General features: G+C 41.4%; 3 protein-coding genes across 9 annotated transcripts in view; 1 reads left to right on the top strand and 2 right to left on the bottom strand.

Moving 5' to 3' along the window:
* Nucleotides 1-218: 218 nt before the first annotated feature.
* On the bottom strand, nt 219-16802 carry rps6kal (ribosomal protein S6 kinase a, like). 2 transcript variants are annotated; one of them, XM_044204609.1, is made up of 22 exons: nt 16451-16802; nt 13816-13875; nt 13610-13726; nt 13440-13521; nt 13235-13315; nt 12703-12782; nt 11847-11953; nt 11032-11069; nt 10554-10696; nt 10361-10431; nt 10131-10219; nt 9805-9869; nt 9252-9354; nt 8962-9086; nt 7766-7888; nt 6916-7005; nt 6633-6791; nt 5567-5728; nt 5282-5358; nt 4811-4928; nt 4254-4394; nt 219-1403 (listed from the first exon to the last, which is right to left on the bottom strand). In XM_044204609.1, exons 1-22 carry the CDS (start codon nt 16475-16477, stop codon nt 1278-1280), a joined length of 2184 nt encoding a protein of 727 aa, XP_044060544.1. In that variant the 5' UTR covers nt 16478-16802; the 3' UTR covers nt 219-1277. The 2 variants fall into 2 exon arrangements, with proteins under 2 accessions (XP_044060544.1, XP_044060545.1); XM_044204610.1 differs by lacking the exons at nt 13440-13521; nt 13610-13726; nt 13816-13875; nt 16451-16802 and having other exon boundaries at nt 11847-11963; nt 13235-13321.
* An 845-nt stretch (nt 16803-17647) lies between these two features.
* Nucleotides 17648-25453, bottom strand: hdx (highly divergent homeobox). Of its 6 annotated transcripts, XM_044204603.1 has the most exons (11): nt 25305-25452; nt 23799-23960; nt 23269-23415; nt 21802-22992; nt 21666-21722; nt 21330-21476; nt 20429-20627; nt 20262-20341; nt 18594-18689; nt 18282-18404; nt 17648-18169 (listed from the first exon to the last, which is right to left on the bottom strand). In XM_044204603.1, the coding sequence occupies exons 2-11, from the start codon at nt 23862-23864 to the stop codon at nt 17900-17902; spliced, it is 2376 nt and encodes a 791-aa protein (XP_044060538.1). In that variant the 5' UTR covers nt 23865-23960; nt 25305-25452; the 3' UTR covers nt 17648-17899. The 6 variants fall into 6 exon arrangements, with proteins under 6 accessions (XP_044060538.1, XP_044060543.1, XP_044060537.1 ...); XM_044204608.1 differs by lacking the exon at nt 23269-23415 and having other exon boundaries at nt 25305-25453; XM_044204602.1 differs by lacking the exon at nt 25305-25452 and having other exon boundaries at nt 23269-23452; nt 23799-23955.
* The window catches only part of si:ch211-26b3.4 (connector enhancer of kinase suppressor of ras 2), a 62938-nt gene continuing 61858 nt past the window's right edge, over nt 24386-25465 (top strand). Inside the window, exon 1 of the mRNA XM_044204595.1 lies at nt 24386-25044. The gene's annotated coding sequence lies outside the window, so the exon portion shown is untranslated. The remainder of the gene's footprint in view (nt 25045-25465) is intronic.

Genomic DNA, 25465 nt, shown 5'->3' with positions numbered 1-25465 from the left:
GGAAATTCAGTGTATCATCCTGTAATTGCAACTTGTGAACACAATGGCAGCTGTTCATCAAAAGTCACATAGTCCTGCTGTTATATTGATTGGATTAAAATCATTCTTAGAGTTAGGCTGTTGTCGCTTAAATGAGCTTTTTCAATTTCTCATGAGTACTGCACAAATGTCTGTGGTGCATTTTTGTGATAGAACAAACCAGCTCAGACCACACCAGATGCATGTCAATAATGATCTTTAATGTCAATATATACAGAACTTGAAAGAAAAATATAATCTTAAAAATCAAATGAAATAAATACAATATCATACAATTTCCACAATGTCTTTTTGAAGAGATATCCATGGAAATTTATTTTTTTAATTCAGCCTCTCTGGTTCGACGGGGTGCGTCCCGCCCCCCAGAGAAATCCCTACAGCCCCACCCCCACATGCTCTTCATCTTCTATATATAGCAAACTAGAATTTCTGTTATCGTTACCACATTGTTTCACCTTCGAACTCTAGACATTATCTTTTACCTCTTTTGATACATTGTTAGCATCACAAAGTAAGATGAGTCAGGCGGTGAATTTTAAGGGAAAAGAAATACAGGTTCCGTCCACACATGCATTTATGTTTCCGAAAGTGCTGGCAGATGATTTTGATCCTGAGGGACTTTTTAATCCGCCACAAGCAGAATCATCACATCTTTTTATTTTTAAGAGAGGAAACAGTCTTACAATGTCCCACAGTCAATATCACCTTGCCAACAATCTCACACATAAACCATTACTTCACCTTGAAGAAAAGAAGTTAAGAGAGCAAAAGCAACAAGAGAGAGAGAACTGAGGAGGAGGATGGCAGAGCGCAGATGAAGAGCAGTGGGGGGGGGGGCACAGTTTACCGAAGCAGCTTTGAATCAGCCAATCACAGTGAAGGAGAACATCAGCTGGTGTGTTTCTTCCCCACACGAGGAAGAAAGAATGAAAGGCGAGGAGGGCAAGTGCATATGAAAGCTGTGGAAATAAATACAAGTCTGTCTCCCCAGCAGTAACAGATATGTGAGTTTCCCCTCTTCCTCTTCAGCTGACTTCTTCACAATGCAACCTCGTCCAGTGTGAGTGTGCATGTATGTGTATGTGTGCATATGTTGGGTGTGTCAAATAAATAGATTAAAAAAGGGAGACAGTAGGTCTGACTGGCCAGGACTTCGGTCTGTGTGCGCGCATCTGTGTTTGCGTATGAGAGTCCGACTGAGAGTGAGGTCAAAACTGGAGGGCGAGCGGTGTGTGTGTCTACATGTCTGTTGAGGTGAGTTTCTTCATGCTGCGTCTCTGGGCTAGACTGGACGCTGCCACGGGCTCCAACACCGGCTGACTTGTCTTCTGGCTCAGTGCTGAATAGGTGGCAGCCATGGCTCCCTGAAAAACAACAAAATGACATTTGGCTTTAACTTTTAAACAGATACTCTAACTTTGAAGTCCTTCTATTACCACTTTGTTGGTGTGTTGTAACCCATTTGGCTGCCTAGCACAGCACAGACGTTTGCATGCTTTCCTCAAGAGTCTGTACAGGAGATCAGTGAGTTTTGTGCTACTAAATGAGCCCACGTTTTGTTTTCAGTCATGAATTTGTGCTGCTCATTTCACCTTTCAACTCGGCTAATTTGGACAAATATCTTGTGAGCTTAAGCTCAACACTCAGATTCTGGGTGAGTTCTGCTAACATCCAGCTAATTCAACATTGCAATACACTTCATTTATTTGTTTATCTAATACCACCCACTTATCTAGAGATGAATCAGAAACATGTCATACATCATCTGAACATTTACAGAATGGGAGCAGCACTAACTTCTAGCTTTTAACAAGTGCAGATACATCTTAAAAAGTAGAAAAAAATATTACATCATCAAAATTACAAGCAAATACTAAGGGCCATGGTGCAGGCAGTCATTTCCTGTCAACCCTCTACTGCCATTATCTAACATGCCTAATAATACTATCCAAAACACATGCTTTATGTAGCTGTACATTGTATGAAACACACACACACACACACACACACACATGTGTACATGTGACAGAAAAGAACATCCAGTTAGCAGTGACCCTGACAGAAAAGGTGCCTAATTGATGAGCGTTCAAGAAACGGACTTTCAAGATAACACAACAAGATAACAGAGCCCACAGGTACACAAATAACACCTCATGATGGCAGCGGTGTCCAGCGAGGCATTTCAATACAAATAATTTGTCAGACCATGAATCACGTGTAAGAGAAGAGAAGAGCAGGAATAGATCCGTGACAGCAGCAGGACTCGTGACTAAGAACAGAATGAGTCTACAGTCAGCGACACCAAAATTCAGACTGGTGAAAATGATGCATGGTCAATGTTGTGATAATAGAAAGGTAAAATTTTATGTGACCAGCATGAATCTATTGAACCATCCATCCTACCTGAGAAGATAATTGTACTGTCTGGTGGCGGGGTGTTAGGGTCATCTACTGATGGTAAACAGGACTGCGAGACTGTCTGTTGTTAAAGCTGGAGTGTGGGACTTTTACATATAAATGAACGTCCGTTACATTCAAGTCCTTGTCAAACAAGTTCACACAATGCTGATTAAGTCTATCACCGCCAGGTAAATCTCTCTGTATTTGGCATTATACCGTAGTTTTTAAATCTGGTGTCTGTGGCGACATTCCCGCGCTGGCACACTGGTAATGATGTTTTAAAATGTTTTACACCAAACAGCAACGATTGGTTTGCCAGAGCAGAAGCGGTGAGCAACCCAGAGCCATGTAGAAAGCTCCGCGATCCGCCATTGCTGTAAAAAAAAAAAAAAAAAAAAAAAAGAAAAAAGGTCCACTGGAGAGAATGTTTATTATTGAGAATTGTTATTGTTTATTATGATTGTATAGTTTGTGTTAATATGCTTTGGCAACGTTGTATTGTAAGCAGTCATGTCAATAAAGCCACTTGAATTGAAATTGAACGGAGATGACGCAACTTTCTCTCTACATGGCTCTGGACACAGACATCAAGTTACTGCTCTTGAATATGTTGGTAAAATATTAGGAGCAGGCTATGTAGCATTACATTTACTCTACCTAAATAATGGATTAATGTCTTGGAACTGTGGAAATTTATATTTTTGTAACTATTTCTGAACACGAGCCTGGTCCAAGCTCACTGTAGGCATACATCATAAGCACGAGTCGGCAGTGTCTGTGTAATTACTCTCACTGCCAGAAGGGGGAGAAAAAAGTTCTGCACTCCAGCTTTAAAAGGTGGTTAAGAAAGAACTGAGCCACAAAGTGAAGCTGTCAATTTACTGTTGATCTTTGTTCAGACCCTCACCTATAATCACAGGCTTTGGGTTGTATCTGAAAGAACAAGATCACAGATAAAAGCAGGTTCCTGTGCAGGGTGGCTGGCCTCTCTCTGCATGATTGGGTGAAGAGTTCAGTCATTTCAGAGTGCCTCTATATACAGCCGCTGCTCCCCGAGTAAAAAAAAAAAAAAAAGTCGACTTAGGTGGCTCAAGCGCTTGGTAAGGATGCCGCCCAGACAACCTCTCTCTGTAGGGGGTCTAAGAACAACTGATCCGCACGGGGAGATGAGGGAAGTGAGAGAAGAAAAGGACGACCAGGCCGCTCTGATGTGCTGTTTTTACTGTGACTTTTTGTGCCTTCAAGTAGGGTCATGTTGATAAGGTCCTCGTGACATTCAAAAAAAAAAAAAAAAAAAAAGTCACCTTTTTTTTGAAAAGTGAACATCCTTATTTTATTGTCAATCGCCTAGCAACAGTGTTCTCATGACTTAAACCACTTGAGTAGTGTGTACTCGACTTCCCATGTCACAAACACGACCTGATGAAATAAGCATCGGACCTGGATAAGTGGCAAGAGAAGATAGACGCATGGACACATCTACTCTGCTGGATCTGGATTAGAAGTGTATGAATCACCAAGGATCAGGCTCACTTTCATATGTCAAGAGGCACTGCAAGTGTATTACATCATGTAGAAGAGTTCAGTCCCTCTTCTGGTTTGGAGAGATGATGTGGTTCCATGTTTAGAAACACAGTGTCATTACCCAACACATGTGAGACCATCCCAACACTGAGGTAATACTGGCCTTTAAATTCTACCACATGGTAGCAAATTATTTCAGAACACACAAAGCATAATTAGATGTGCCAGGTAGGTCATGTTTTTGGTCCTGTGCCATTGTCTGTTTATTAATTAGGAGGATATACACTCACCTTGACGAGGTGTGGTGCATCATGGCGTGTGAGCTGGAAGTGTGGTAGCGTATCTCTGCAGGTGATCCAGGAATGCTTTAGAACCTGCTCTGCTGTGTATCGCTGGTGAGGGTCCACATGGAGCATATGGGACAGCAGGTCCTGGAACATAAAACAACATCCAGCCGTTGAAGTATACGAGGAAAGAACAGAATTTCAAGTGTGTTTCCCTACTATAAATTTATATGCTATGTAAGTTTATTTATTGTGTTTGCTGAATTTTCATTGATAGATAAACTCAAATGTGTTTCAACCATTTCAACACACATTAGAGAAAGATGCTGTCTTTGTTGTTCAGTCATCTGTAGAATCTTAGAACGAAACAGATAAATCCAAATAGGATGAAATCTAAACATTTCAGCTAAATTAAAAAATGTAAATCCAGTTTATTTAGCACTTTTCAAAAAACACATGTACAAAGTGCTTCACAGACATATGAAAATAAAATGTTTTTATTAGACTTTGAAAATATGCTCACACAACCAGTGTGACAGGCGACAAAGTGTCAGTGTGTGTACCTTTGAGGTGTCTGATACAGTATCCCAGTTGCCTCCTGTCAAAGAGAAGTTTCCAGACCCTATCCGGAGGAGAATCTCCTCTGGTGTGTCGTTGGGCCCATTAGCAAACGGCGTGTACCTGACAGTGGGTAAAAAGCAGTGGTTAGGAAAACACTTCAGCATATTGCACGCAGTATTTCATTTCATAAATTCTATTGCATACTAGTCTCATAAGGAAAAATTTGACTGCCGCTTTGTGGTAATTAAACACATCATGAATATAACTATTTGAAATTGTGGTGCGAGGTGGTGGTGAAAGTTGCAACTAAAAAAAAGGTTTAATCCACTGCACAGTTAATGGCCATAATAACACCAACATCACAAGCAAAGTAAGTGATGTTTGAGCTCCATGTTGTGGACACTTCACTATTAATCATTCCCACCCACATTTAAGCCAAATTCTCCAACAGTTGTTCCTGAGTGCAGTCTTACCCTGCCAGCATGGTATACAGTAGAACTCCAAGACTCCATATATCACAGGCTGCATCATAACCTTGCCGCATTAGTACCTGGACCCACACAAACAAAGAAAGACAAACCATTAGGGATATTGACAAAGGCTCTTCTTTACATGCTACTCTTCACTCTTTGTCCAATTTATATCCTCTCTCCATTATTTCTCATTCTCCATATCTCTAAATTTTATCTTTGGTATAAAGTCTTATATTCCCTCTAGCATTTGTTCTCTATTTGCTTCCATCATTTTCCCCCTCTCACCTCTGGTGCCACAAAGTTGGCGGTGTAACAGGGGGTGAGGAGCAGGCCGTTGCCTCCCCGAAGCTGCTTGGCGAATCCAAAGTCACAGATCCTGATGGAGTCAGGATTTCCCGAGTCATCCATATACAGGATGTTACTGGGCTTCAGGTCTCGGTGTACCACCTGGGGAGGAGGAGAACAGAGGAGCAGAAAACATGAGAGAAGATGTCTAATTTTCACTCATGCTCATATACACTACCACTTAAAAGTTTGAGTCACCTGTTATATTGATGTTTTTCTTCTTTCTTTCAATAATGACTATTTTAACATAGATAAAAAAAATTATAATTATACACCAAATGTATTATTTACATTTCAAAGAGTTTTAATTAAATGATTAAAATGTCAGTTTAGTCGATGTCCCCACAGTGTTGCATGACAGGCGAGAATACTGTTGTAACCATTTTTCCCCCAAATACTCTTTGATTTTTAATTTGTTTTCCAATCCAGAAAAGCGTAAGTGACCCAAGATCAGCTTTTGAACCACAACTGTGCAATTGGACTCTAAATATTTTGGGAACCCGTTTTTCTTTGGGCCCTCTGCAGTCTACTCAGTGGTTAGAAAGTTTAAACTGTGATTTGTCAGTCCATAGTTTAGCTGCTATTCTGCGATCCAGTTCCAATAGTTAACCCTAGACCCAACATGCCTGTTCATTCCAGCTTGTTAGAGGCATTATGTGCACCTGACACTGAAACCGGAACCTGTTCCTATTTAAATCTGCACAGATTTTAATGCTATGCTTCCAATTTCTTTTACCAGTGACTGCTGATTTCTTATATTCTTATTTAACTGTTGCTCAGAGGTATATTTGTATCTTTCTGCCCTTTCAGTTGTCAGTCTGGTTGAACCATTGTACAGCGTTTTGTTCTCCATGTACAAAACATTACTTTTTTTTAATCTTTTTCTATATCTATTACTTTTTTCATCTATTTGTATTCTTCTCAGCTGACTGTACTGAATCAAGCTTTTGTTGCAGGCGACTCCAAACTTTTGAGCGGCAGTGTATGTACAGAATTGTTTCCTCACCCCTTGGCAGTGGAGGTAGTCAACAGTCTTGGTGATGGTGTACAGCACAGCGCTGGCCTCCCTCTCAGAGAAAAACTTCTGCCTGAGGATCTTGTCCAGCAGCTCCCCTCCCTTCATCAGCTCCGTCACCAGGTATACATACCTGCCCTCATCATACACCTGACACATGCACACACACGTAGGCACAGAGAGACAAACCTGTCAGTATGGTGACAAAACAACTCTAAAAACTTTATAGAGTGAAATGCTCACACACACACACACACACACAAATGTTACTGACGTCTTTCAGAGTGATGATGTTGGGATGCTGTCCGTATCGCATCAGGATTTCGATCTCTTCGGAGGGGTCCCTCTTAATTTTGTCTATAATCTGAGACACATGGAAACACAGACATGAGTGTACTGGCTGAGTCAAAAGCATTGTTTTAAATAAGTGTTAAGAAGTTGCTGCAATATGGCTTCAGATGCTGAAGCTGTGCTGCCCTCTGCTGGTCTGTTGGTAATACTAACCATCATCAACATGCTTACTCAATTGTCAGCAATTTTATACACTCTAAGGTTCAGAAACTTATATGAACCCACATTCTAGAGATACCACTATATGAAAAGTGTGCATTCAGACTACAGTCATCTTATTTACTTTGTCATTTAGTTACCCAGGAATCAAGGATCAATCACAGCCTTCAAATTGGCTTGGAAAGGCAGTAAGAGTAATGTTAGGTTAATTTTTATTTGTATGCAAAACATACAAAAAGGTACTCAAAAGGTGCTGACCATGAGAGAAAACTTTAATGCAACTATTGATATTGAACATTAAATGTGGCGCATCAGTGGCCTAATGGCTAGAAAAGCAGGATTCTGACTGAAAGATCACCAGTTTAATTCTGGAAGAACAGGATAAATCTTGGTGGGGATGTCAATGAAAAGTGCATGCCCACCCTTCATAAGCCACTGTTGACATGCCCTTGAACGAGGAACATAACCCCTAACTGCTCATGTGGGGCTGTTCAATGGCCAACAAAACTGTGATTTTACTGGGTAACTCTCAGGTGTAACTGTGTGTACCTGTGTGAGCGTAAAGCACGGCAGAAAATGAGTACTGGTGCATAGTGGATTTGCTGTGGACTTACCTTCACAGCATAGTCCATGGCAGAGACTCGGTGTACACAGCGTTTACAAATGGAGTAGGAGCCGACCCCTATGTCCTCCTGCAGCTCGTACAGATCAGAGAACTTGGCTGAGCCCCCGTGCATCTGGAAAGAACAAGACTTGAACTGTTACGTGACATTCTTTAACATTAGTTGAACAAATTAAAAAGTGTTCCAGCAAAACCAGCAGCTTCTATCCTTCACATGCCATGCCTAGAAATTTGCTGTGACGACTCATAAACCACCACAATGTCACTACAGTCCACTGTTGGTCCATAAAAGACAACAAAAATATGTTGTAGTTCAGACCGCCCTGGTGCGTGGTGCTCCCACAGCATTTGTTTTTGTTCACAAATATGCCAGAGTGGAACATTAGTGGTAATGTTATTACATATTCAGCAGTCAAACTGTTGTAGCAGATTTACCACCATTGAAGTATTGGCTCCCTATTCACACATCACTTTATGGCAAAATGCTGTCAAATTAACAGTTATGGGTAGAAACTGAGCCATGCTGAGTGTGGGGAGGACAACGTTTCTGTGTGTGTGTGTGTGCGAGTGTGTGTGTGTGTGTGTGGTGTATGTCTGCAGTGGAACAGTGGAAGGATAATCGTAGTTGTTTTGCAACTAGGTTTTATTCTTGTACTTTCTGCCATCATGTCAATCATTATTTATCCTAATTTCACTTCACTGTACAGAAATCGACTTTTAAGTTTGCGGCGAATGCTGTGAATACTGTCAAATTTAACACAGGCAGCCAGTGAGGCCAAGAGAGGAGGTGTGTAAGCACCACTCTAACGGAGTTTTGTCAACTAAAATATTGTGATAATTGTTCAGTAACAGTTACAGATGTGTTTATTACATTGTTAACTTCCTCTCAACGGTGTTTTGACAAGCTTTTGCAAGGGCGCTGCCTGCAAGATGAAATCTGTGTAAAGCTCCACAGTAAAGAAGCAGACACTTCTAGTCAGTACCATGTTGCAAAATAGCAAGTCCACCATTGGAGATGAATGGAATTATTCTTTAACTTCTGTGCACCAACTGAGCTTCATACAAAAGCTAAAGAGTAAAAAAAAATATCTGCATGTGACCTTCATGTACGTGAGTTAATATGGTAATAATTCACCTGTGTAAATTGTGATAGAGGACATATGCAAAGTAGAGATAATGTGTGTTCACCTGAACTATAGGGAGTATGCTGAGCAGAGGGGAACTCTTGTTCTCATCCATAGGGGCTGGAGCAACAAAACTGAAGCCTTTGAAGAGCTGGTGCGCATTAGCACTGGGAGGGATACCTGGGGAGTCTAAATATACAAAGATAATTCATAAAATAGACACATGAACATACAAAACACCCACTAAATTTTGGAGTTATTTCTTGTAGTCAGTGCTCAGTTGCAGTTTCCATGGCTGCAGGAGTGGCGGTTGCTTTTAAGCTCAAAAGCATGTGAGTGTGGGCGTAGATTTACCTTTAGGCGTTTTAGCGGTGAACTCTGGGTCGAAGCAGAACGTGTCATCTGGTTTACCTGCTGCAGGCTTGAATGGGGGCTGGAGCTCTCTCCTGAACAGTTTCTGAATAAAAAAAAACAACACACATGCAGAAAGCACACATACATGTTAGAAATCAAACCCCCGACCGCAGGCTGTTTGGAGTGTGTGAACATATGTGAAAGAGAAGCCAAGACCCCTCCCAGATTAACCCCCTCCCATCCCTCTACAGCCCACTCCAGCCAATAGTGTCCTGCTGGCTCTTAAACGCTCACGCAGGGCTATTAGTGCACACACAGTGAGAACTGGCCCTCTGCCCAGACACACACACACACACACACACACACACACACACACACACACACACACACACACACACAAACATAGTTGGCGTGGACTGATGGCCAGTAGTCACCAAGCCAACCGTTTGTTAGGTGTGAATCCTCAACAGAAGCTGGAGAGTTACATGTGTGTGTATATGCGTGGGTTTGTGAGAAATGAGAGGGTTGTGTGTGTGTATGTGTGTGTACTCACATTCCAGTCGATGGTGGAAAAGAAAGCGTGGCGTTTGATCTCCTCCACTCCATCGGGCCCGGCCCCTACAGACACAGATCACTCTGCTTCAGTTAACCTGGCACGTTCGCTTTTATTGTTTTCAGAGGATCAACACATTCACACATTTTTCTCTCAGCGGTTTTCAGCATGTGATTTAAGTGGATGCCAAAATGTTAACAAGCTCAAGCTAAGCGAGTGCCACAATGTGAGGATGAGGATCAACACACCTCTTCTTCCACACACACACACACACACACCCCCCCCCCATTCTAACAGGTCTCCACACTCACACACAATCACCTTACCTAGTCTGTTAGCAGGGTTACGTTTAAACAGCATTCTCAGCAAACTCTGGGCTTCCAAACTTAGGAACTGGGGCATTCCCAACTTAGCTCTGGAGGGAAGAAAGAGCAGAGAGCAACAGATGAATATGGACAAAAAGAAAAGCTACGTCTGATCATTCCTTACATATCAAAACTCGTCTCACGTCTGTCATGCTTTGAGTGTCTTAATCATGCAGTGCATAATGACTCACTTGAGAATCATGTTCATGGTCTCATTGCGGTCTTTCCCTTGGAATGGTAATGTCCCTGTTAGCATCTCAAACTGCAAACACACCATGAAAGAAAGGGAATATAAGGAACCTTTTTTTTTCCTAATCAGTTCATATAAATGTCAGAGCACAAAAGATGAGCAAGTGTGTGTAGGTTTTGGGTGAGCTTGTGTACCATAAGTACTCCCAGAGACCACCAGTCCGCACTCTGTGTGTGTCCTCTCCTGTTGACCACCTCAGGGGCCATATACTCCACCGTACCACAGAAGGAATAAGCCTTCTTATCAGCATCTACTGACTCTTTACTCAAGCCAAAGTCTGCACAACAGCAATGAAAAACAAAATGGTAAGATACACAGCAGACTGAACAGTCACATCCAGTAATTATACTATGAACCTTTATTCTTTGTGTTGGTAAAAGAAACATAAAAATGAAGAGAAAAGGAGGAAAAAAGAGGAAAGTCAGCTTAAGGACAAAAAAAGGGGTCTTTTCTCAGTAAATACACATTTAATATGAACCATTTTAATTGCAGGCTATTAACTACATTAGACTATTCAATTACTCTTTTGAATGAAAAAAAACAATTTTTTACACTTAATAAAATAAGTCAAACATTATTTATTTACCATTAAGTATTAAGTCAAAAACATACCTGTTAACTTTATGTGTCCAGCTTCATCAAGTAAGATGCTGAAAGACAAGAACAGTTTTTTCATGGAGGTGAGTTTCAAACAATTCTTCACTACAATGCCACAATGACAGTATTTAAGTCACCTCATGCCTTTGTTTTCTGCTTAAAATCACTTAGAGTTCTTAGGAAATGTTTGCAAATGTATTCTTAAGTTCTGGAGATTTTCAATGGACTGCTAATTATGAGGGTAAATTAAGGCACTTCTGAACGTATTTTCTTTTATATGATGAAAAACAAAAATATGAATTCTTGCCAGCTTTTTGTCTTACAAGATTAAGCGTCTCTTCACAACATCGGACATCAAATCCATAAAACGTTTTATGCTATATCTATGTTTTTATGCATTCAGTTTATGGGTAACATGTAAATTCTCATGTAGCATAATTTCCTATTTATGACATAAGACAATCATTTTGCTTTTTAGGTTCTTTGAGGACTGCACACATAGAGTCAAACACTCATCTAAGTCAGTGACTATTTCATTATAGTTAGTATGGAGAAGGAGGAAGTAACAGGGAGGGGACTGTACATGAATATCTTATGGTTCAAAAACAATGTCTAAGTAGAAAAATGATAATAGAAACACTTTTAATTTTAAATGTTAATCAGAGTAATGTCTGACAAGTCAAAACTCAGTGGTTTTGTACTTGTGAGAACAAATATCTATAAGGAACCAAACACAGATTAGAGCTCTGCAGGTCCTCTCTGAGTTGGAAGAAGACTATGGGGATTGAGTGTGAAGGGTCAAAGGTGAAGGTGATGTGTAGGATTCATACTTCTCTGGCTTGAGATCTCTGTAAACTATGCCCAGGGTGTGCAGATGGTCGAGGGCCAGGGCCAGCTCTGCAAGGTAGAATTTCACATCTTCCTCTGTAAACATAACCTGATAAGAACTGGACAAATTTACTCTCTGAACTCAGAAGAGGAGACAAATTCAGTAGCAAAGAAAAAAAAACACAACTTCAATATTAAACTTCAGTAACCACAAACAGAGAAAACACAGTATTGTTATTGTCACAATATCAGCATTTCAAATAGGTTACACAATTCAGCAAGCTGTTGATTTGACATTGCCAGCAGCTATCACTTTGGTTCTGAGACATGCTTTCAACACAAGGTCTGTCTAGAGAACAATCACACATTGTTTGAGTTCCCTGAAAGCATTTGAAAAGAGCTGATCTGAGCCTCTAACTGACAAGCAACCGATGATCTAAAAGCGAATAAAGAATCCAAGAAAAGCACTTGTGTTTCCATGAGGATTTCAAGTCATAATTTGAATAAAAATAACAGAAAACAGGAGAGACTAATGACTTGGCAGTACGAATGCTCTTATGAAATAAATAAAATCTCTTTGCATACTAAATTTGCACCTGTTCCATTTGTAGCTGTCATCTAAACAATTCCTTAGGGTTTTTAAAAGAACATTGTGGCATATGAATTTCTGATTTTCTCAAATATGTTTAAAACACTAGGGATTCAAAGACCATTAAATTCATGAATGAAAACAACTTGCAGTTCTTTCCTTTTCAGACAGAAAAAAATATAATATAGAATGAATAAATAATAATATAGAAAAAGGTGCAAATAAGCTTAAAGTATAATGAGATGTAAGGCAACAGGAGGTCAGCTTACCTCTTTGGATAAGCGAGTGAATACATCCCCTCCCCTGAGAAAGTCCAGTATTAAATACAGTTTCCCTTCTGTCTGGAAGGCTGGGAGACAAGGAAACACATAAATGACGTGCAAGCTAATTATATTCTGATTTCAACAGAGACACTCAAGTGTTTGGGTTACAGGGTGACACATGTTACCACTGTAACGAACTTAGAATCGCAACAGCTTGCTAACATTAACAACGATGATAGTGATATATCAGAATAAGAGTAGATATTAGCTTGATCCCTTGTTTTATGTGTATTGTGGCAATCTTGTATGTTAAAAACTGAGCTAATAATAAACTTTACTAACTGGGAATAATACCTGTTCAATGACTGTGTAATAACACTCAAAATATTCTGATAAATGATGTTAACAATGATGTTTCTGATTGGAACGTAAAGATGCACATAAGCAGCTTATCCCTAATTCAACCTGAACTGGGATGTAATCTGTATGATTATATATTATCGAATGCATACTATGTAAATATGAACGCTTCTCTTACCGTAGTGCAATTTCACTATGAAGGGATGATTGACTTCCACTAAAATGTCTCTTTCCATCTTAGTGCGAACTCTGTCCCTGACTGGAGAGACAAAACAGGAAGGGACGGTGAGAGTGAGAAATTCAACACTGAGGACAGAACATACCAGGCGATTTGCACTGTGGCGTTTTGTGTGGATGCAGATTAAAAAACAAAGTTGCGTTACCTTTCAAAGATGCCTTTTTTAGAACTTTCATTGCATATAACTGACCAGCATCTGGACCCAGGATCTTCCTAACAAGAAACACCTGAGAGAACAGGAGGAATTTAGAAACATACAAACGCCTACGATCGCACTGATGGAAACATTTGATTGGTCTGCTGCGTTTTCCTCACCTTGCCAAAAGAGCCCTGGCCGAGGACTTTGAGCAATTCAAACTGAGATGGATCAGCTTTCTCGCAGCCCTCTTTCACATGGTGAGTGATAGGAATCTCCTTATACGTCCCTTCATCCTATACAAACAGTATCAGGATGAGACAGCCACAAGACAGCTCACATGCACACACATATGCTCCAAGGCCTCAAGCCCATGATTACTTACACAGTGTGAGAAAGACTCTCCTTCCTCCATGGGCTCGTCCATGATCTGATGCCCATTGACCTGCAGCCAAACCAACAAATTTCATCAGAGGAGCCGGGAACAGTAAACACTTTCACAAAGCTTGTTCATCCTTGTTTTCAACTGAGCAGGACTATGACTGCAGCTGCTGCACGCCCACATATATGATGGAAGATTCAACAGATGAAATCAATGAGTCACATGCAATAACAGTACGCTTTCACTTTTTCAACTGCAGCTCCTACTTGTTGTCAAACAGTATGGAGTCCATACTCTAAGCCTGTCCAGCTGTCCAGCTCTCATCCTGTCCCTATAAAGCCCCTCATTATTAGCATTCTAGCTTAATCCCCAGCCAGAGCAAAAACAACATGTCTGACTTGCCCTGAGAGTGATGTTTGCAAGGGCTGCAGTCAGCATTCAGCCTCTTGAGAACAAACTAGGGTCTAGCTCTTTCAGGGCTTCTGGCTAATGGTGGTGGCAAGAAGTTTTTTTTTTTGTTTGTTTTTTAAAAAAATACCAGATAGACTTTGTTCTACTCAGAGTTACGCTTAGGAGCCTGTTTTATGCCTCTCTTTCATTTATTTAAATAGCCATACACTATGATATTGTCAGCAGAGGAATGTCAAGATATCTCAGCATCTGCAAGTAAATCAGGAAATAAAGTGACAACTGTAACATTATCCAGGTCTGCATATTTCAGTGCTGTGCTGAAGCTCAGCCTGCATGATGTATTCAGTCCAGTGTGTTTGTGTGTTGAATTCCATCAAGCCTCTGAAGAGGGGGGATGAGTCATAGCGCTACGCAAGCCCACTCAGTGGGTGGAGCCACTAACATATACTCATGTACATCCTCAGAACAGAGGCCAACAAACCACTTTCCAATGTCTTAGCACTATGGAATAACATTAACAACATAAACATTCACATCAGTCAAGATATACACTTCAAAGCAAGACATCACACATTAAAAATGTCAAAATGTGCATCTCTGAAGTGTAACATCCAGGCTAGCTAAAGCCAGGGCAGTGCTTGTGTCATAATTCACACATACATTTTCACTCCCACCTTTGCTGTGGCTCATCACGGCTTGTAACAGAGTGCAGCCTACACTTGCAGCACAACCAGGCGAGCCTTTTTCAGCCATTTGAAAAGATGTCTGACAGCCATACATAATATCATCTCACAATAACTGGTACTGGCATAACAAAGTGGATCAAACAACCAGCGGCCCCACCAGCCCAGTTTAAGTGGCTAAGCTTAATGTTTACTTCTGTTATCCTGGCAGCTTTCAAAGGTGCAGCATTCAGTGAGCAGGAGATTAAAGTGCTTATATGTAGCAAGAAATGAAAAACGTTTTGATATAGTAATATTTGGGGCATAACAGTTAATGAATTGCTCAATACTTCCATGCCACCTACATAAACTGAAGTCCTTCAACAGGTTGGCAAAAAGATTAAGAGGGCTGCGGCAAAAGTCACAGGAGGAGACTTTAGTTCAACAAAGAATGGACTAGGTCAGAAGTGTACGCAATAGTTTTCAGCTGGCTTTAAAAACAGTCACAGCAGTCAGACAGCCAGTTTGTTCTGTAGGAGTGAAAGACTGCAAAGAATCCCAGAGATGGAGAGGTGGAGGATGAGAGGATGTCAGGTTGGCTTAGCTGCACGTGAAGAAAAAAAAACATCTCATCATGGGGCTCATGCAAAAGCAAACTGAACCTTTCCCCAGTTGTCACAAGACAGCATTTCGAGAAGTCTTTAAAAAGGTATCATTAGTTTCACTAAAAAGGTCTGAAGATGATACGTTAGCCTATAATTAATACAAAGGTTTACATTTAATTAAAAGTTCCCTGTTGTTATGAGCCGGGTGGAAAGAATATGTAGCGGTAATTTGTAAACACGACTTCACTTTGCTAATGCAGTTTATATACCGTCTGCTGTGTAGATGAATAGCTTTATCAATTTATGAGTTATTACGTAGCTTACAAACCGAAAGTTATAGCTAATAACAGCATCACTAATTCACTTGCTGCTGACAAGCCCTCAGTTGTGAAGACGTCTGACCAAATCTAACCCAGCTGGTGTTAAACTTTGAATACATATAACGTTGCTGAAATGTTTTACTGCCTTAAGTTACTATAGATGGATAAAAACACTGTACCAGCTCTTCCATTAACTAGACGTTGGAGGTTGAATAAAAACTTGTCTACAAGTTTCAAGCCTACAAGCTGTCAGCTAGCAAGCTAACTACATGCTAATGCTACATACGCTAAGCTAGCTATGAAGCAAACTCCTCTTGAGAAGTGTAAATAACAACAAAAGCTAAGAGGGGGCCGTGTGTGATTGGATAAAGAGTCCGTCCCCTGTGCGGAATAATAAGCGGTGGCGAAAGCCCGGACGGGCGGTTATCAAACTAATAAACCCGGACAGTGCAACAAAAATAAACATCTAAACCAGCTGTTAGCGTTAGCTAGCGTGTTAGCATGCATCACGGTGCGCTGCGGGTCGTGACGCGAATTTAAGCTCTACCCAGCCTCGCAGGCAAGCTAACTTAACTGGACAGCACAAACCGAAAACAATCATAAGCAAATTCATATGCAAAACACGCATTTATCAACTCACCTCACTACTAACGCTGTTTACCTCCATCTTGTGCCAGGATTCCTCTCTAAGTCTAAGGCATCGTAGTCTACCTAGACCCCCGCTCCACGTTGCATGTCTTCCCCTCTGTGGAAGTCCGTCTATTCTGCTGTGATGATCAGATCCAAGCTGTGTGGCTGCGGACCGCTATCGGGATGGGATCGGGGGGTCGGTGCGGGGAGTAGTTGATGTTGATGACTGGACCATACGCTCGCCGAGAGAACCGCTACCCTGCCATAGATGCGAATATGGCGGCTATCGTGGTACCTGATCGTCAGTGAATGAGAGTTTATTGACGTATTTATGACGCAATTCAGTTAAGGATTTCCCCTGTCCAAACCAAAGCAACGGATCTCAGGATAGAGAGGAGGGAGAGAGGATGTGGTGGCGTGGGGGGACTTGATGCTGTATGACATGATGCGTGTGACAGACAAGTATCCGGGTGATGGACCATTGGCTTGCGACTGAAATAGTCTCTGCTATTGTAACAGACAAGTTTAATTTATCGTTGACGCAGGATAAAATTGGGGAGCAAAACAGACTCCTCTTGTGGCGGGCCATAAATCTAAGCCTCTGATCTTAAGGGTGTAAATTGAATGTTTTAAACCCACTGTTTCATAAGCCTGTCCATCCCTAGTCCAAGTCGAAATAAGAGGCTTAAAACTCATCCACTTTCTCTCCAGCACTGTCTCTCTCTCTCTCCCATCTACAGACACAAAGTCTGTGTTGTGAGGAAATGGACATACATCCCATATCTACATTTGTTTATGTATCATCACAACTACAAGATTTAAATCACAATTATAAATCTGATTTGGCAACTAACTATTGATTCCCAAGACTGTGAATAGTCTGTGCTAGCTTGTTCACCATGTTATGATCGGTTTAAATCTTTCACCTCCCAAATGAGAACAAGCCCAGTCAGTGCCATCAGAGTTATTGTAAATCGTATATTAAAATCAATTTTATGATTGGAATCTGGTGGTCCCTTTAATTAACCGCAATGTTCTTGTCTGCAACTGTAATCTACAAAAAAGAATCTGTCAATACTGTATGTGAACTTGATTCTTTTTACTGTTAAGATCGTGTTTTTCTACATCTACTGTAAGCTGATATAACTCTGTTCACAATACACGAGAAATGTGTCACTCTTCTTACTGAAACACACAGCCACGCAGATACATTGGAGGTCGTTTATTGTTCTCTCTGGACTGGTCCAGAGCAAGGCGAATGATATGCAGTAAAAAAGGCATTTGTCAGCCCAACAGTCATAGAGAAGCATCAATCCACAGGCACTAGGCGTGGAGCGTGAGTTTACCAGAGTGTTTGTGTAAATGTAAGACCATACAGTCCCTCTCGTGTGAAACCAGCTTCTATGTGGAGTTTGGAAACATCTGTATGAGTCTATGTGAGCTGATGTACATGAGATAGTCACTTTTGTTCTGAAACTGCTTCCTGTAGTTGCTCCTCTGATGCAGAGGGCTCAGTAACTTCAGTTGTCGTGTCGTCTTCGTTTATGGTGACCAGTGGGACTTCTTCGTATGCTGGGGCCGGTGGAGGCTCCACGCTGCTCGCACCAGCCGCCGGGGAGTCGTTGTGGTTGGAGGATGCGTCTGCTGACACAGCAGCAGGCTGGGTTCCTCTCTCCACAGTCACGTCCCAGTCCTGGTCTGAAGGCTGAGGTAGACTAGCCATGAGTTCCTAAACACAACAGCAGACTTGAGGTTAGAAATTTCTATAAACATTGGCGTTTCACTTCAAGCTTGATGTTCAAATGGCTCTTGTGAGTGTGTAAACATGACCATGAATGAACCTGCTGTCTCTCCAGATCATTATTTCTCACAGCGCTGAGCAGGCTCTTCGTAAAGCTTGCAAGCTCCTGGTATTTTTGTTTTTGGTTCTCTAGCTCATGCTCCAAGAACTGCACTTCCTCGTGCTGAAACAGAAGGATTCAAAGAGGCAAAAAGTTCATTCAGAGCTTGTAATCTTTGTGAGTTACAATGTTTTTTGATTTTCATTCTTAGCACTTCTTAACCGTAGACAGACTAGCAGGAACAGTTCAGTTTGAAGAAAGGATTGTAATTGCAGCTTGGTCAGTCTGTCATAGTCTTGTGTGTGTCTTCACCTTGAATTCCAGCAGGCTCTGCATTTGCTCTAGGTCTGAAGCCACTAATTCGCCATCATAATCATCATCTTCTTCCTCGTCAATTACTTCGATCTTCTGTTAAAAAACATAGAGATCAGATCAAATGATCATGAATTCATATTAAGAAAATAAAAAATGAAATACAATTTGATCACACATGTAAGTTATGGTGACTATTATCTGCTCTGGATTTTATTCTTTATGTTCTACTTTTGTAATTTACTGTCTCATGTAAAACACTTTGTTTTGCAGTTTTGGAAGGAGCTACATATGTAGATAAGCTTCAATTTGTTTTCTCAAAGAAACAAACCATAGTCTTGGCAAAAAAACAAAAACAACTCATTCCTGTTTGTAGAATGCAGTGGCAACTGTGTTTTCTCTACAGAAGTGCTGTAAAGATTACGCTAAATTAGCTCAAACTAACCATGAAAACACATGGTGTAATAAAGTACTATCATCCACGGTAATACATTATTGGGCCGAGAATGGTGATGATAATGATATCAGACATTATCAGACATACTATAGAAACAATTTGAAAACAAAAACATGTATTGGACTGGATGGAAAAAATGTGTAATAAAGTATATCCTCTAATAAAGTGTAGTCCTTTATATCAGATTCAAAACACATGATTACACTTGATATATTACATTAAATGTAGCATTTGTGGATTTTTTGTTTAACCTATTATTATGTTAATCTGGGCTGCAGAATAATGATTAAAATGAACACAATTCTCTATTCTGAGATCACAATTATTTACCACAATTATTCTTCAATCTATGGGGAACATAAATACTAATTGCACCTATCCCTACAAAGAGGATGCATTGCACTTGCAGCTTGTCTGTATGAAAAAAATCATTTTGGCTTAAGCAAGTTTGGTTAAACAGCAGCCAGTTAATCACAGCATGCTTGAAACAAAAGCCTGTGATTGGTCAGGGAGTTTACTTGTGAATAGGAAGCACTTGATTTGATGCACGCATTCTAAACAATAATATAAAACCCTGTGAAACAACTTCGGAATCCAAAACAGTAGTTATTATTATGATGATACTAATTGTAGGTTGTTAATGTGTATTAATATTAAAATACATGAATATCTATCAATATAGGCCTTTTTCACAGCAGACATTTTGACTTGTGATAGGAGGAAAAGCACAGATGTTACTAAAATCAATAACAATGGCTCTGTTCTATTCAAGTGTCCCAGTAAGCCAGGACAGTGCGACAGTGAGCCAGCATGCACAATACCAGGCCCGTGAAACTGAAGCAGCTAAATGGAATTCAGCCATCATTAATTTTATCATACCTGTGCTTTTCCTACTGTGACACTGTTAAAATGTCTTCTGTGAAAAAGGCCTATTAAACATCACATTACATATGAAATGCATTTGTGGTGTAAAACTTCTGAAGCGACCAGGCATGATGAGAAAATGTGCCAACTTGATATGTGATTAATGAAGTACAACTGGTGTAGTTTTGTTGCTACAAACTAATATGACCTTATATGCTTAAGTAGAATGAATGAGCTCTGATCCATTTTATCACATTTGAGTATGAATGCTATCCCTACCAGCACCCATTCCTAAGTGGCTAAATTTAATGAGGCTGTACTGCAATTTTAGAGAAATAATGAAGTACCACATTATTGGCCAGTGGAGCAGCAGTGGAGAAATCTGTTCCATCTTCTCCGTCTCTATGTTGTGAGTCGATGGTGCCATCTAGAAGCCAGAACATTGCATGAATGCTGAGATACACAGTTTACACAGAGGTAGGTGTTGGTGTGTACATAGTATCAGCAGCCTAACCTTCCGACAGACAAACAGATCCCCCATCATTCAAGTCATCTCCGAGTTCGGGCGTTCTGAGCCGCTCCTCGTCAGGGCTGAGGCCCACTGGAGATTCGTTTCCTGGGGATGAGGTTGTGAATACAGCAGGCCCACCTTTAGGTGGAGGGATTTCAATACCCATCAGACGGTACTTCCTCCGCCTGTTACTGATCCATGTCTGCCAATTGGAAAACACAAAAGACAACATAGTAAGGGTCACACTCGTGGGGGAAAAAATGCTCAACTGTGTCAAATGTGATGAATGTGAAGGTTAAGTCAGGAAAAAAAATTCTTAATAATCACAGTTACCTGTTACCATATAGCCTATCACCGGTACGTATACATGTATCACATTAAGCCTAAACTAAATTAGTAGTAGCTGTTTAAATATTGCAATGATTTGAACATTATCCCATAGTGACATATTGCTTCTCTACGTAGGCAAAGATTTTTCTTCCTTGCAATAAATATCCTAGTAAGTGAGATGGCAGTGGGTCATGTGTGTGTCAGGACAGAGAGACTATATTTAGTCCATCAGCATTCCTACCGTGGCCCTGATATATAACAGCGTGACTTTTACACAACTTTGAGTAAGTAAGTTAGCAAACTTCTATGACCTAGAAAAGTTGCTCTTTCCTGTTTTCTTTTAGCTCACAAAAAGTTCAGACGAGTCAAGTTGTCTTGTTTTCACTAAATGTCATAGACAAGTGGCCAGACAATGTGAATAAGGGTCAAAGCTTTCTCAGCCTACAAAGCATCTCTCTAGTTTCAATGATACTGCAGAAAATCGATGCCAGGAGATTTCTCTGCATTTTTTTTTAACACTGGGGATATACATAACTGATGCAAAACTAATTTTTAACCCTGCGGTGCTGGTTACCTTGACTATTTCAGTGTCTACGCTGAGCTGGTTCGATGCAGCAGTGATCTTTTCCCTGCAGACTGAGCCCAGGCTGGTCATGCCTCGGTCCCAGTAGCGCTTAAGTTGGATGAGATCCCCGTCACTGAACTGGGTCCGATCCTGCAGCTGAAAACACAAACTTTTATTTAACTACAGACCATTTACGCTAATGGTAAGGAGACTCTAGACTTTAGAACTTATCATATTATTTTATATAATAACTTATTAGAAATGCGTAATAACCATACAGTAAACCTGGTACCTTTAAATGTTTTTCCTATATTGCTTGCTTTAAGTGACAAAAAAAGTACTAACTGTTCTCTTTCTGGAGTTGCTGATAACCCAGGGGGCAGCAGACACACCAAGTGAAGTCTGCACACAAAGACAGACACTGTCAGGTTGAGTCTTTCAATTCACAGGAAAGCGGCAGCAACACTAGAGCCTCTCCTACCTGTGGGCTGGATTCCCCTGTAAGTGAGGTCTGTGCTGTGAGGGAGTAGCTGCCCTGAAGAGTTGTGTTGCTGTGAAGCAGTGCGGGCCTGGAGCTAGTCATAGGGGGCGAGTGGCTTCCTCTCGCCACGGACACTTCAGCCCCGGTTGGGCTGGCTGACGCCTGCTCCCTGTGGATGTGTGTCTGAGCGGCCATATTTGCCAACTCCTCTTCCCTTTGCCACTCATCTTCTTCATCTCCAGTTTCCATTGCGATGGAGAAGTTATGACTGGTGTCCAGAGGATTGGGCGCCGGCCTATGACTCTCATGGCCTTTCTGGGTAGACACATGACTCGACCTGAGTCTGTCCCCCTCGCCTCTTTCTGACAAAGTGAAGACCTGCTGGATGCGAGGCGTCTGTTCAGAAGGACCAGAGTCTGGGAGTACTGGGAGGGAGACCCGAGTCTTCTGAGGGGCAGGTGGTTGAGGTTGGGAGTTTGAGTGAGGTCTGGGCTGAAGCTTAGTCTGGGAGTGTGAGGAAGAGGACCAAGGGCGAGTTTGCGCTGTACCGTACTGCCTAGTCCAGCTGTGAGGTACTACACCTGCTCCTGCACTTACCCCTGCCTCCCCAAGGGATAAAGTTCCCTTCCTGACTGCAGTGTAGACTAAAGGTCCTGAGGCAGATGTGAGGGGTGGGAGGTTTTGAGAGAGTGAGACCAGCTTGGAGTGGAGGGGTGAGGAGGTGGAGCTGCTCCTGCTCTGCAGGGCCTGGTTGATCAGAGACGAGGATGTGCGTGCAGAAAGCTCAGTGTCTGACTGAGATGGGGGGGCTGTGGGTCTTGGTCGGGAGCGAGGAACGGAGTTGAGAGAGTAGATCCCGGTCAGTATGACGTCATTATTGTGGTTGTTGTTGTTGTTACTTCCGCTGCTTAGGGGAGAAGAAGAGGAAGGAGAGGAGGATGTTGACGAGAAAGAAGGGAAGGTCGAGGATGGAGGGAGAAGGTGCACACGATTCTGGATGTTCCGCGCTGCAGCCATTTCAGCGGGTAGCAGGGCCCCTGTCGCCAGGCTATGATTGGTCAGAGCACCTCCGGCTAACGTGTGATTGGAGAGTAGTCCCCCAGCGAGTCCGTGACTGGATAAGGAATGAGAAACGCCTCCATTCTGTTCTACCCTGGAGGCGAGCTTACGTCTTTTGTTGCCGACCCATGTCTGCGGGGAAAAGAGCAATGAGCTCAGTAACATCACTTAAAAAAACATTCTGCAAAACACTAGAGGGACTAATTCAGCAAAGTGAGGATAATAATTCATGACTCTGCATTAGATGAAGAACTCACAGGGAAGAGACTAGACTCGCTGTCTCAATTACTTGCCCCAGCATTACGTGGGCATCCCTTAGAAAAAAAAACCCACAATGGTGCAACACAAATCATAGTGAAGAGTTCTGCTCCCCTCTTGCTCATTAACACACACACAAGCACATTTTACCCGGACCACGCTGAAGTCCAGTTTGGCCTCCTGAGCACATTGCAGTATTAGCTGGAAGCAAGCCTTGCTCTGATTGGTCATCCCATTATCATAGTAACGTTCCAGGATCCTCTGCTGTTCAGCCGTAAACACTGACCGTAGGTTCATCTGAGAGTCGACCACAAAGAGAGAGAACCCCCAAAAACTTTGTATTATGTAAGATTTAACTGCTAATCAGAGCTCACTGACAGATTACGGTGGACGATGACGTTAAAGAGATAAAGCATCTAGTGCAAACTTTTAACTTCATGACACTTGTGCAATTTCCTTTCAGAGGCTTATGCACTGCAATAAGAGGGTTTTTTGTAGCACATTTAATTCCAAAAATCACATTTGTTCTTTCTAACATTTATTTAGCAAATGCATCAACTATTACATAGTTCTATCACCTGAAAATGCCACAGTCTGCAGCAGCTGTACCTGTATTTTGTTTTCAATTTGTCAGAATTCAAGCCATGTCATTTTTAAAATACAATTCTTGAAATACTCACAGCCTGCAGGCCACGTCTTTGTGGCCACGCATCCATTCTGCTACTGGAGGGGAATGGGGCAGCCATGCAGATCACAGCGAAACCTCCATGTTTCTAGATTAGCACAATTTTGATTGCACTCATCCTGTCTCAGTGTACCTGGCACACTGCTGGGTAATGTGGCTGAGGAGAAAGCAAAGCAGACAACGCTTGCATGTCATTATGAGCACACTCCTGTACTAAAAATAAGATTAGCAATCTTTTCTGAATCATTGAGAAATGCAATAATCAGTTTCCTCATATTGTAGACAACCAGTCAACACTTTGTCATATAATATATTACAACATTTTTGAAAAAGTTACACCAAGCACTATGAAGCTGTAAAATATACACCATGCTGTCAGTCAAAGTATAATAAGCTATGACAAGCTACTGTGTAACATCAATGCCACTATCAATCAAGCTAATATGTCCCTAGCAAGACATTGTTCTATTTATCAACTGAAAACCATGTTAATTTGCGCCCTTACATTAATACTATTAAAACTATTAATAACAAGTTAGATCTGACGTTTTGGCAAAAACAAAACATGGTCATGTAATATAAGCGAGGTCAAGTAAAAAAAATTCCAGCTCCAAACGTTAATCGTTAAAGCTTTTTAATGAACATGATTCAGTTTTTAACACGCCATCAAAATAATAAAGAAACCGTGTCTATCGAAGTTAAATAACTTGCTTTTTTTTGGACACAGCTAGCTTTTATCTTTCAGTGTACCACACAAATAGAAATATTAATGACTGCGGTCCAGTGTATGAATATGAATTTCAAACATATCAAAGTTTCAACGGAAATGTGTAGGATATTATGTGTTCGCACACAGAGAGGGAACGAGGGAGAAAAGAAAGAGCAGTAACCAGCCCAGTTAAAGTAAAGTAATAACACTGGGACCCGCAGAGAGCTGAAAAACTCAGTCTGGTGAAGTTTCAAACGGAGTTTGAGTTACTAGAGGTTTTGATAAACACAGAAATGTCACATACGGGAATGTTGTGCGACCAATAAGCATCCAGCAGGTTTATTTTGGCAGGCTGACTGCGCATGGCTACAGTCAATATGGAAACATTACGGAGAGAATTAGCGAACAAATTGTGGCCACGTCAAATTAGCACGCTACCAAGGCAACAGCCTGGGGATTTAGAAACACAATTACAACACAGGAAGCACATGCCATAACTTTACGACTGCGAGCCAGACAGTAAACAAACCGGGTAAGCGCCGCATCACCACAATGGCCATGCAGACTGCTTACGTTAGCTTGAAGGCCCGAGCGGCCATATCTGAGCCAGCCAACGTTTGCTAGCATTAGCATAGCTATCCCACCGGATAGCTGCAGCTAAACTTTTCCTTCAAATCTGTGATTTCCCGACCCTTGCATGGTCATTCTCGCGGACCCTGGCTTCGAGCGGGTACGAACAAAAACGGTCCGGGATACCCTGAAGCGAAAAAGTGAAATCACTTTCCTACTTACCATTTTTGATGCCAAAATCAGACGAACGTTCAAATTCAGCAGATTTCTTTACCAGTCCCCTTTGCTAGACAATGAAATCAGAACGTCCGATCATCAATTCTAATCATGATTGTGACGTATTTGCAGACAGGAGCCAATGGGAGCTCAAGATCATAGCTGTG

Source organism: Siniperca chuatsi, linkage group LG8, assembly GCF_020085105.1.
Source record: "Siniperca chuatsi isolate FFG_IHB_CAS linkage group LG8, ASM2008510v1, whole genome shotgun sequence".
Classification (NCBI taxonomy): domain Eukaryota; kingdom Metazoa; phylum Chordata; class Actinopteri; order Centrarchiformes; family Sinipercidae; genus Siniperca; species Siniperca chuatsi.
Note: the sequence above shows the minus strand (reverse complement) of the source record. Positions and strands in the feature narration are given on the sequence as shown.

What these genes read in the sequence shown, in the direction of transcription:
- hdx (XM_044204602.1), bottom strand. Translation starts at nt 23,830, where the DNA reads ATGCGTGGCCACAAAGACGTGGCCTGCAGGCT. An exon ending in TGGACTTCAGCGTGGTCCGG is followed by an intron (nt 22,993 to 23,268) that starts GTAAAATGTGCT and finishes TTTTCCCCGCAG; the next exon opens with ACATGGGTCGGCAACAAAAG. An exon ending in AGAGCCTGCTGGAATTCAAG is followed by an intron (nt 18,405 to 18,593) that starts GTGAAGACACAC and finishes CTTCTGTTTCAG; the next exon opens with CACGAGGAAGTGCAGTTCTT.
- rps6kal (XM_044204609.1), bottom strand. Translation starts at nt 16,477, where the DNA reads ATGGAGGTAAACAGCGTTAGTAGTGAG. An exon ending in CACCGCTAAAACGCCTAAAG is followed by an intron (nt 9,087 to 9,251) that starts GTAAATCTACGC and finishes TTGTATATTTAG; the next exon opens with ACTCCCCAGGTATCCCTCCC. An exon ending in CTGTATACCATGCTGGCAGG is followed by an intron (nt 4,929 to 5,281) that starts GTAAGACTGCAC and finishes ACCCACTGTCAG; the next exon opens with GTACACGCCGTTTGCTAATG.